Source organism: Montipora capricornis, chromosome 8 (genome assembly GCF_036669925.1).
Source record: "Montipora capricornis isolate CH-2021 chromosome 8, ASM3666992v2, whole genome shotgun sequence".
NCBI lineage: Eukaryota > Metazoa > Cnidaria > Anthozoa > Scleractinia > Acroporidae > Montipora > Montipora capricornis.
The window spans coordinates 5,775,014-5,787,513 of NC_090890.1; the positions used below are offsets into that span (position 1 = coordinate 5,775,014).

Here is a 12,500-nt window from a genome sequence, read left to right on the forward strand (position 1 = left end):
AAGTACTTACCTTGATGAAAGAGGTGGCGCGCCAAAGTCGTCACAGTACAGCCTGGGTTGGGGGGAGGGGATCGCGTATGAAATCGTCGCGTCGCTTAGGGGTGTAAATTTCGGATTTTGGTCTCATTTAAGGCGATTACACTGTGAAATTTTTCGTACCACTTGTCTCGCAACGCCATGTCCACAAACGTTCTCACAGTACAAAACAAGTTGTTTTACAGGTGTTCCACTGGGCAGCGTTTCATCCAACTCACCTTGTTTTTTGATGATCTCATGAGGTTAAAGGAATTGGTTGGTGCCGCAAACCTTTGCGACACAAGTTGCAGGACAGATGTTACACTGCGCAATGCTAAGAAAAATTGTTGCAACTTTTACGGAAAGTAGAACTCAGTTCTACTTTCTGCAACGGTTTCTGCAACTGGTCTCGCAACAGTTTTGTCCATTGCAAGGTATGCTACGTTGGGCTATGATTCGTGCAACTTGTCTCGCAAAGCCATCGCACTGTGTAACAGCACTGTGTAACAGCACCTTTAGGGTGGCAAAAAGCTGTCATATGTAGCCCATGTGTAGCCGTACAGGTCTCATTTAGGGTTGCACTCGAAGAAATATAAAAATATATATTTAATCCTTTTTAAATGTGGTCTCTTTTAGGGGTCAAAAAAGCCCTAGGGGTTCCTCTAGGGGCTTCCTCTAAGGGCTCCTCTAGGGGTTTAATTCAAAATTTCTGACGATTGTCCCCGCCCCTTCATATGCAATTAAGTGCCCCGTCCTGGGCATTATGGCTTCCCACAGTATGACAAAAATGCGACTGTGCTGTTCTTGTCATTTATAAATCCCAAGATGACAATGTTTGCAATTTGTAAATTGCGAAGTTGGGATTTTTAAATTGCACCCTTTGTTCTTCTTTCCTTTCATGAGATGCATTTTTACATAAATTTCAGTGTTGCATACATCATAATTTATAAATAAATTTTAATCGCAGAAGTCTTTGAATGTGTTACTTATAGTTATTGCAGAACACTGAACACTGAAAACACGAAATAGAGAAAAATATAGCGTAAATAATATTTCTACACTTGTGTCCCATACTCAGAAAGGATGGGGGAATATTAATGGCAGCAGCAAGAAACTCCCCTTGTCTTATGGTATACCCTTGTTGTTGTATGACCATCACCACTTTGGACAGGGTGATGAAACTGAAGTAAAGAGAAGTTCGTGGCCTCATGGTCAGTGTGCTCGACTCCGGATCGAATGGTCCGGGTTCGGGTCCTGGCCGGGAACATTGTGTTGTGTTCTTGGGCAAGACACTTTTAATTACTCTCACGGTGCCTCTCTCCACCCAGGTGTATAAATGGGACCTGGGTACCGGCGAAATGCTGGGGGTAACCCTGCGATGGACTGGCATCCCATCCAGGGGGGAGTAGAAATACTTCTAGTCGCTCTGCTACAGAAACTGGAGATAAGCGCCAGCCTGATGGGCCTTCTAGGCCCATAGCAGACTTTACCTTTACCTACCTAATTAGTTTACAAAGACGCGGTCAAAGTTGATGTCCTCACTTTATTGTTAGCTTTCTTCTTTTCTTTCTTTACCCTTCCCTAAACCATGGGGCCTAAAATGCATCTGTAGGTCTGTTGTGATTGGCTCTCTACTTTTTCTGACTATCTTTCCATAGTCACAATAATATGCAAGAATCTTCAGAGCACTTGTGAAGAATCTCTCACAGATATAAGGTCAGAGTAATTTTTCAACATAAATCATAATTATCCGGCTGCCTTCTTCAGTTTTTAAGTAGTAAGCAATATTCTGCTATTTTTTAATTAAGAAATTCTTACACTTGAACTTACTCAACAAAACCATCTTGCAGGTAAATTGCTTTAGACATATTTCATTGCACTACTAGCAAGATAATATATCAAACAAAGCCATACATTTGTTGTTTTTTAAGTACCATTTGAATCAACTGCATATCCATGGTCATTTTGTACCCATCCAAATTCAGATGATTCATGTCCAACCTTGAGTCGATTCATTTGCAACCAACCTGTACTCCATTCTTGTCAAAGTTAAAGGCCCACCTTCAACTGACAGGCTTTGAGTGCCATGAAGCAATTTTCGTATATGAAAATCCAGCGAAAGCTTCAATTCATCCAATCAGATCGCAATGCGAATTTCCATAACAAAAACAAGTTGTCAAAAAACCTGTCGGTTGAAGGTGGGCCTTTAATGCTAGCTGACACTTCACCAAATTGAATGCCTTTAGCATTGGTGACATGATGAATTTCGCTCTTGTCAGCCGTGGCTTAACGGTGATTGGTGCGTTTCGATGTGTGTGTTGATAGGTATTGAGAAGTTGTGACCTTTTAAACAATAAATGATCGCTGTTATAGCAGTAAAGATCTAACTTGCCTGTTACGTAAACTATTTGAAATAGGTCTTGTTTAAACTTTGGAATTTGCCTCCATGGTCCACTCTTGTTAAAGTATTTTGCACTGAATAAAGACATTGTTACACTGTCCAATTTTTTGTGTAACTTGTCTTGCAGCGTCACTACGATACAAGTTGCAAGAATCATTGCCCAATGTAACATACCTTGCAACAGCCAAAACTGTTGCGAAATGTTTTACCACAAGTACAAGTGAGACAGTTTAACACTGTTTTGGTCGATAAAACTGAATTTCCACCTCAAACAAAATGGGTATGAAACAACCATTTGCCTGGGTACTAATCATCTGAATTTGGGTAACAATTGCCAGGGTACAAAGGACTGTGGGTACAAAACAGCCGTGGGTATAAATTGACTGGTAAGCATCTGAAGGTAGTCACACATGGAAAATAAATTAAATGTAAAGGAATCAACCTTAATTTCAACCATATAAGTTGAATTGTTTCATCCTACAGGTTTCAACTTTGCCAAGTCATTTCCTGTTCTTCTCTCTGCTACATTGCTATTTCTTGTGCAGAATATCTCCCTGTTAGTGCTGCCAAATTTGTCCTTTTAGCTTTACAGATGGTTTTAAAAATTGTGGCCAATCCAGCCAAGTGTACAAGTGCATTTGTTTATCAGGTAATTTTTCTGTTCTGAAAATAATATGAAAGAATTTTGGTAAATTTTTACTTTGCGTATCTATTGAAATTTGCTTGACTTTCTCAAGCAAACTTTATCCATTATTAGTACTGTTAAAAACGTGTTTGGTGAGCTTAAACATGTTGGTAATAGTAATGACAGTGATATGGCATTTTAAATAATACTGGTTTTTTTTTCAAATATTACAGTATTTTTACTTATGTGTAAAGTGATCTAAAATAAATGCTGTATTGCTAAAAGACTTAATGGGCTACAGAGATGTTGACAAATTAGGCGATCATCTGATGAAAAGCTGAAGATTTATGTCATCTTAAAATTGATGATGTTCAGTGGTCAGCATGCCAAACTGCCACGTTTTTCCAACCTCTGTGATGTTGGTCTTCTTTATCCTGTTTTATCCTATTTACGTTTTTAATAGGGGTCCAAACCTATATTTTTTAACTTCTTTTATGATACAACGAGATGCTGTTTCTGACTGCTATTTTCTACGTAGCCTCGTAAACAGCTCCTGTACTCCTCCATCACCTCCGGCTGGCGGCCATGAAGTGGGTGTTTATGTTTCAAGAGTATTAGGTGAAAATAAGAAAAGTGTAATGCGTGGTAGCCGACAGTGCAAATATTAGAGTAGGTGGCCAAGACAATTAACCCATTGGCCAAGACAATTAACCCATTGCTTCCCCCATTGACGAGTAAAATTGTCTGGCGTTAGACAGTAGTCTAGGTTTAGGCCGGTTTGGGCGTTCAAGGGTTAAGTAGGTTGTGATTTTTGCTGGCGGCTGTCTACTGTTGACATCCCTTGAACCTTTGTGCTTTATCACAGTTAGTGGCATTAGCTAGCTGAAGTATGCAAAACTCGTAAGGGAAAATGGACGTAAAGATATAATGGTTTAATTCGACCAGTTTAACAGTTTGACAGTGGCTGCTTTGTCTAATTATTGTGGTTAGGATTTGCCAACTCATTTCCCACTTCTCTTCCTGACAGGTAGGATTAGATGGCCTTGCAAAACTGCTCAAAAGTCCCTCAACATGGAGTGTTTTATCGGTCTTAGAGAAACAGGACACAGTGAAAATGTACTTGTGTGTTTACCTCAACCAGTGTTCGTCTGAAGATAATATTGTTGATGATCTAACAATGGCCAGGATGCTTGAAGTTTTTGACAACACCAATGTGCTGGACACCTTTGTTAATTTACCCGATCCACAAGGCATTGGGCAATTATTGAAACAGCTTCTGGAGCTCTTAGCTCCCGTTACTCCATCAAGCGGTAAGTCAAACAGGCAATGGTTGTTACATTTTCTGGACTGGTGATAAATGAAGTGATCCATCTAGAATAAGGCAGTAGTGAGTCCTGGGACTCGCACAGCCAAAAATCTGTGAGTCCTAGACACAGGAGGATGAGTCCCACACCTATATAAGAGTGTACATGTACGAGTATTGTACGAATAACACATACTGACACACGTAAAGAAAAAGCTTTTTATTTCATCAGTTACTTTTAGTCCTTGACATACAACAATGATTGAAGCAGGCAATCTCAAAATCCAATTCTTGAATTCCAGCTCTTAGATTCGCCTATCTTTCTCTTTGTGTCATTTTTCTAGTGCATCATCAAATCTGAATTCATCTCTTTTTGGACCAAGCTTGACTCTAATTATTTTTTTCGAGGGCATTATTAAATTTTGGTACAGACAATACAGACCTAACGAGTCTGACTTCCGAAAACAAAGAGCGTGTGTGTATTGCGGTACAACATTTAAGTACCATTATATGAAGTATCTAAGGCGGTACATTTTAAAAAAGTGTATCGCTTTTTTAGAGCCCTAATTATGTTACAAATCTCAAACTCTAATCGGCAGTAGAGAAACAGTCGGCTATTTACACCCAAATGTCAATACATTGTGTTAGGCTACAATTCATTGACAAGGCAGCTGCAGGCATGGCTAAAAGACATTGTCCTCAGAAAAAGAATTAAACCCTTACTGCACTGCTCTCTGGCATTTTAAAGAGCAAGTGTTATTCCATCCAGCTCATAAATAAATTGCTCGGATGTTCAAAACCCAAACAGTTTAAAAGGAATAGGAAGCAGGGGAACAATACTCCCTGATGTGGTGATCTGGCCACATTTGTTCGGAAGTTGGATAGCGCTATCCACTGGAGAAATCACTATCCACTGGATAACTCATTTGGTTTTGCTAGAGTTTATCCGCTGGATAGTGATTTATCCGGTGGATAGCGTTATCCACCTTTTGAACAACCGTGGGTGTGTAGGTGCTCCAAGATTTTAGCTACGCGCACAAGACTATCACGCCATGATGATTTCAAACTTAAGGCTATTCCCAAACCGTGGTAGATTCGAATCCAAGACCTGTGAAGAAAATAAAGCCAGTAATCAAAGAAGGATTTGAAGCCCCCACCCCTGTCCGTGAAACTGCATGGGAATCCAAATGGCATCACCACTGGATGATGCCACACCTGTATTTCCTGAACTAAGAGCCCATTTGGTGTTGTCCTTTGAGGTTATGGCAGTGTTGTGATTTCTCATGTCATGATCGTCCTAAAAACAGCGTCTTCTTTTTGAAACTTTTGGATGAATGTATCTCGTCAGTGAAGAACTGTGGCCTGGTCTATCGGAAATACCCGCTGGCACCAATTCGGCTATCAGCACCTCCAATTTTGGGATATTGTACACTTCAATTTTTTTGTTAAAGTGCTACTGTGACGAAATTTGAATCTTCCCTATCGAAGCCATTTTGGCACATTAACACGTAGTCTGTACGAGAAGAAGAATGCTGTTTACCATTTTCAAATATCTCTTTTTGTTCTGGAGATATTCAAGTTTTTTTAATATGCAAATTAGCCAAGTGATGACGTCATAAACCCTACCAAATTTTGATCAAGTATGATGGAGAAAGATATCTCAGCCAATTTGTATCAGAAATACTTGGTTCTTTGCACTAAGATTCTAGTAGATGTGTTCCACAATATGAGCATACCATTTTTGTTACCATGGCAACATACTGGGTTCCAGACCTCCCTGATATTAAAAGCTTTGCAGACCACCTTTGGTGTTCTGTTTTGATATTTGCAAATGGTACCTCATCTGCATGATCCTGTCAGCATATAAAGATGTTAGGTCGAGTTTGTGGCCTTGGTAAATGTATTTCTAGCCTGCAATCACCAAAATATTGAAATCAGGTTGGAGGGGACTGGGAAAGAGTGAGTCGCCATGGGAACCAATTTTTTTACAGTCGTAGGTGTGTTGCCTTTAGAACTATCAGCTCACCAAGTTTCAATGGTCTCTGTTGCAAATTGACCGAGATAGCTCTATTTATATTCTTGATGTTCTATTGGGTTGGGTGAATGACGTCATCAGCCTTCTCATTTGCATATTTAACACATTTTTCAAACTTAAATATCTCTGGAACCAATGCAGATATTTCCAAACGGTAAACAGCGTTTTTAATGTTTCATGGTACTCTATGTGATAAACCAAAAAACTCAAGGGATAAAAATTTGATCACAGTAGCACTTTAATGACCGTGTTACCATTTGAGGAATTAAGCTGCTGGTAACATAATTTTAAGCGGTGCCGAACTGACCGCAAACGAAACCCCTATCTCTTGGCTAGGATCATGGTCTTCACATTGGTTTTTGCTAGAAAGACTCGATCGCCATGTGGACAACTGGTACTGGCCGAGGCTGTAGTTGGCGCTCTTTCCTACGCCTTCGTTTCTCCATAGTTAGTAGTTAGTCCTCTTCCAACTCTTGACATCATCTCGCTTCGAAAGCTGCCGTTCCTTCTCTGATAGTGGTTCTCCAGAGAGGCCTGCCACTTGCTGTTTCTCCCAGCGAGTGACGTCGATGTTGCACTTCTTGAGACTTGCTTTCAGCACTTTTTTAAAGCACCTTTGATGTCCCACAGGGAACTTATGAACATAAAAGATATTTGTGAGACGGGGCCTACGGTTTATAGTCCTTATCCGAGAAAACTTGAAAGTCTAACCATTTGCAGACCAAATTACAAAGGCAGCACGTTCTCCTCAGTTATGTTGAGTGTTGATCTGAACCACCGGAGCGCGGTGCGCTTATGGTAGCACGTTGACGTTTGTTGTTTTTTCTTCCGAGCTGATGTTGAGAATCTTCCGTAGACAACGTTGATGGAACTTCTAGAGAGATTTCAGATGGTGACAGTAGGGGTCCAAGTCATAGATGCATAGAGGAGCATAGGGATAACGACTGCCTTGTACATAGACTCTACATAAGGAGCTTTGTTTTTGTGCGAATATCGCGGTCCTCAAAAACTCACGTTCTGTGATGGTCTGAAGCCGGCCTGTGTCTCGGACAGCGATTTGAGATGGTAGTTCACGATACGTGCTAAAATCTTAGTTCCCGATAGTTCCCGCATTCAGATGTAACATGGTTGACAAAATTGATAACGATCCGTTTCTAAATGGCGGTGATGTTGGCATCCCTAATGGCACGACTTCATCGATCCAGACTTTGACCAGGAGTTGATGAAGCTGGATGTATGATCAAACCGCCTCCCAATTTGTAGATCTCTGGAATTCTGTCAGGGACTGCAGCCTTGTTATCTTTCATGGCCTTGGTGGCATTTCTGACCTCTTCGAGTGATGGTATGGCAGCGAGAGAGTCATCTTTAGCTCTGTTTGTGATCATGTCGAGCACACTTCTGTCGATGTAAGCCTTGTGAGTGAGAAGATCGTCAAAGTGCTCTCTCCATCTTGCTCCTATTTTAGTCTTGCTTTTCATGATGGTTGTTCCTTCCTTACTTTTCAGAGGGGCTTGTCCATGCGTGGAGGGTCCGTAGATCGCTTTCGTTGCATTAAAGAAGCCTCTGCTGTCCTTGGCATCGGAAACGCCGTAAACAAACCCCGAATAGACCCATTTCGATATATTAAAATTCAGTCTTAAGCAAAAGGTATCATCCCAAGGCTCTGGGGAATAAATATTAAACACTTAGGGTGCGTTCGATTGACCGTATTCCGGAATAGGAATGCATGGAATGGAAGTCAGAAATCCTTCGTTTTTACGTAGATTCACATTGAAATTGTCAAACACCTGCTAAAATGCTATTTTAAACATATCTTTATCCTTTTTGCTTCAAAACGCCAAACATACCGTTTTAAATCATATCTCCGGAATAGGGTCAATCGAACGCACCCTTAATGTTTGGTCCCGAGGGAAACAGTTCATTTTGTTTCCCGAGAATCTCAATGTTTCGCCGAGGTACAGCCGAGGGACCAGTCATTAAGTGATTTGTAATGTAGCACAAAAAGAAAAACGTGCAACGGCCACAGCAACAGCGGTCTTCGGTCAACAGTGCACTGTTACCCTCTGACGTCATAGATTTTGCACTGTTGCCCGCTCAGAGACTTTTGGCGGCAAACAGTTTTATTGTTAGATGTCATGTGACCTCGAAGTAACCAATGAGAGCGAGCGCTGCTGGGGAAAAAAAACTCAGCTATATATCAAAAGGATTTGTATGAGTTTATTCCCCATAGCCTTAAGATGATGCCTTTGTTTCGGACTTAATTTTAATATATCGAAATTGGTCTATTGGCCTTTTTCGATATATCAAATTTCAGCTTGAAAGATAGGTTTAGAAGACAAAAACAAAGGAAAGTGGATGATATGCAAATATTTTTCACATTCATTCCAACGTCTTTCCATTGCTTTTGTCCTCACTGCCTCAAGTCTATCAAGCTGAATATTTGATATTTCGAAAGTGGCCAATTGCGTACACTGTAAACATTTGGTGTGATCTTTTTTTTTGTTCATATGTTTGCTTTCAGTTTCTCCGCTACTGGACATACGATGGAAATCCCTGAGTATTATTTACAGACTGTTGCAGCGGCTTAAAAATCAAGATATCTCACATTTAGATAGTTTGTTCGACCGAGCTTGTTGTGATCCCAAGGAAGTTGACAAACTTCGTGCAATGTTAACAGACTCGTTTACGGAATTTTCCCTTGACACTTGTTAGCGCTGGGAAATTGTAGGTTTAGTCATAAAATCGATGCAATGTTCGTTGCAAAAACTCAAGGAACTCAAGTTACTTGCTATGGGCATTATTTTTGGACAGCCTAGGTAAAAGCCTTTTAAATCGGTTTTCAAAAGAGTTATTTCGCGATTGCTTTTAAATTTTATTTTAGCGATAGAGTCTGGCCGGATCGCAGCCAATACACTCTTTCTTTTTTATAAGAATATCGAGGCTGAAATTTGCGAAGTTTTGAGAATATTTTAAGAATAAACCTGAGGCTGAACTTGTGAAAAGAAGATATAATTTCGTGCGTTGAAAATCTGTAAATACAATATATTTGTGTGAGAAATGCGTTTTTTTAATTTTAAAGCCAAAACGGCCAAGTGTCGTCTGACGTGACATCTGCAACGAACAGCGATGGAGCACGTGCACGAGGTAACGCGATACAGATCTGGACACCAAACACTTACTCAAACGGAAATGTCATACGCTAAAATCGGCAGAAAAATAGGACTATTCAGCCTAGGTCGGAAAAACAATATTCTTATAGCAAAAATAGCCTGCGTAGCTGACTTGATGTTTTATCGCAGGATTATCTAAACCTCGCGAGTTCGATGGTTTTGGCGCGAGTAGGCTTTTCAAAACACAACGAAGCAACCGTCGATTTACTCCCGCAATAAAATATCCCGCCAGCTGCGCAGGCTTTAGCAAAAAAGAGTGTAATAGGTGGTTAAGGGAACTGGGCACTTTGTTTATACATGTTATTTTCCCAGAAATCTACGATAAAGAAATACAAATATTGAAAAATTAGACCCTACATTTTCCCTCCAAATTAGGAAATAGAAAAATGTGGTACAGAATAGCATTACTAGGGAATGGGCATTCCAAAGCGAAAACAATTTATGGCGCCGCTCCTTCCAATTCATGATTAAAAAACTCCAAGAGACAGGAAGGAAAGTTTAAACTATTTTCATAACAGATTAGTAGGAGTAGAGAATATCCGTTTACGTCTGGAGAATTTCATTATAATTCCATACATCCAATTTATAATTTTTTATTCTGAAGTATCAAAGTGCGTGTCGCACCCTGCTTGTCGCACCCTGCTTGTGGTTGTTTGTCTTCAGGTTGACTGGAAAGAAGCTGTGATGGGCGTGCATTCACCAGAAATGAGGGCATCCCGGGGGGGAGGGGGAGTCCTTGTTTTCTTGTTCCCATTGAAAATTTTCTTGTGTTCCCTTGTTCCCAAAATTACTTCCAAACTATTTTTCTGCTTCATTGATCCCTAAAATTGGTTTACGTACCCTTGCACCCTAAGATAGTTTTGCTTCGTTTCCCTGTTCCCCAGTACAAATTAGCTATGTTCTCTTGACCCCCGGGAGACCCTCAGGAATGATATCTCCTTTTTTCAGATTCCTAAGTGGCCGTTCACCACTTTTCCACCCCGTTAACCAAGAATTTTCTTGCTTTGTCTGACTTGCTTTTAAATTTAGAAATTAAATCGAATAAAGACCGTTCTAATAAATCTACTAAGCTGTTTGATATGCGATCCAGAGTTTTGGGTGTGACAGATCATACAATCCTCCTGGCATTGCTTTCCGGTGATAATTTTGTTTGTGATGAATATTCGTCGATATGTCAAAAATTATTGCAGAGGATTTCCCCGTTTTGAAGTTTTTAGAGGTAATAGGGGAAAAGCTATTAATTGTCTCGAAGGATTTGAGACCCGGGTTTCAGACGCTGTGTTCAGAGGTCACGTATGTGCGTCGCACAGGAAGATAAAGATTTTAAAATATATGTTGCGCTTTGTTAAGCTTCGTTTTCCTTTTGCTTTTTTTCACCCAGAATATTGTGACAATCGATGACAAGTGAACCATCCTGAAAGAGAGTTTCATGTTGATCTTTCCCGCCGCAACCTAAGCCGAGAATATTGCACTTTCAAAGGTCATATTTCTGTACGAGATTATCAATGTACGTGGAATTGTCACACTTCCCCTTGATCTGGCTCTGTTGAAGCAAAATCGACGAAGGAAATTCCTTCACAACCATAAGTCGTGCATTAGAAATGGGTAGGTTTGGAGTTTGGAGTGGGAATTCGGTTATAGTTTTGAACTGTGGACTACTGAGGAAGACAAATCGCCAAGCTATCGTGCAAAATCTTGATACCTGATAATGAAGCGGACCGTGGTACTGTTGTTATAACAACAAGATGAAGAACGGCGTTGTTTTTACGTCATTACCGACACTTGCCGTTCACATTTCCCGTTCTTGATGAATGTTTTGAATGTCCTGCGCCAGAATGGGCTAAAATTATGACCAAATAAGGTGACGTAAATGATCTTGTGGCTGCTGCTGCACACTACATAATTGCTATTTGCCCTGCCCCTTTCTCACTTTTGAATAGCTGTCCAAACAGACGACCGACGTGTGATTCCCGCTCGTGAGATTAGGACGCTTTGATTTTACTAAACAACAAAGATAATGGCTGATGAAGACGTTGCTGCCTTGGTTGTGGACAATGGCTCCGGTATGTGCAAAGCCGGTTTCGCCGGAGACGATGCTCCCCGAGCAGTTTTTCCTTCCATCGTTGGCCGTCCAAGACATCAGGGTGTCATGGTTGGTATGGGTCAAAAAGACTCGTACGTCGGCGACGAAGCTCAGAGCAAGAGAGGTATTCTGACTTTAAAATATCCCATCGAACATGGCATAGTAACTAACTGGGATGACATGGAAAAGGTAAGCTACGATTTCTTTAGGAAGTATCATTGTGGTGGCATTTTCTAATAATGAATTTACTAAATTCCCAGATCTGGCATCACACCTTCTACAACGAGCTACGCGTCGCACCCGAGGAACACCCTGTCCTGCTGACAGAAGCTCCCCTAAACCCAAAAGCCAACAGAGAAAAAATGACACAGGTATTCTTGTTCATTTTCTATCTTGCTTGTATTGAAAAATATTGGTAGGAAACGAGTAAACAAGAACATACAAAATCTAGCCATTCTATGGAAAGTGTCAATCCTATGTTGACAGGTTATGTGATATGATATGTTTTCTGCGATTTAAAAGTAACTGAATGACATGTTTCATTCAATGGTTCGCGTCTATATGTTCGACGGAAAGTAATGACAGAAAAGCAAATTCACGAAATATTATTTTAATACTTATTTACTTCGAAATTTAAAATTTGGGGGTTAAAGTTGTTTTGGTTAAAATTCTTTACTGTCAAGTTGCCAGCTATGAAAACTCAAGGCCCTCCAGAACACTCTCCTCAGTCTCTGGGGCAAGGCCCATCCATCTGAAATTTGCATAAAGTTATTTAATTATTACAGTAATTGATTGTGGGCAAACAATAAGTGTAAGACAATTTTAAATAAGGCAGTTAATTAGAAACATTACAGAGTAGTTAACTCAA

At 40.3% G+C, this 12,500-nt stretch overlaps 2 protein-coding genes across 2 annotated transcripts in view; both read left to right on the plus strand.

Moving 5' to 3' along the window:
- Nucleotides 1-10,021, plus strand: part of LOC138014272 (uncharacterized) — a 48,919-nt gene extending 38,898 nt beyond the window's left edge. The window contains exons 2-5 of the mRNA XM_068861314.1: nucleotides 1,674-1,731; nucleotides 2,900-3,065; nucleotides 4,069-4,351; nucleotides 8,901-10,021. Coding sequence (XP_068717415.1) covers nucleotides 1,674-1,731; nucleotides 2,900-3,065; nucleotides 4,069-4,351; nucleotides 8,901-9,091 — 698 coding nt within the window. The 3' untranslated portion in view covers nucleotides 9,092-10,021. The remainder of the gene's footprint in view (nucleotides 1-1,673; nucleotides 1,732-2,899; nucleotides 3,066-4,068; nucleotides 4,352-8,900) is intronic.
- A 1,452-nt stretch (nucleotides 10,022-11,473) lies between these two features.
- The window catches only part of LOC138060492 (actin, cytoplasmic), a 2,558-nt gene continuing 1,531 nt past the window's right edge, over nucleotides 11,474-12,500 (plus strand). Inside the window, exons 1-2 of the mRNA XM_068906288.1 lie at nucleotides 11,474-11,821; nucleotides 11,893-12,003. Of these exons, the coding sequence (XP_068762389.1) occupies nucleotides 11,567-11,821; nucleotides 11,893-12,003 (366 nt within the window). The 5' untranslated portion in view covers nucleotides 11,474-11,566. The remainder of the gene's footprint in view (nucleotides 11,822-11,892; nucleotides 12,004-12,500) is intronic.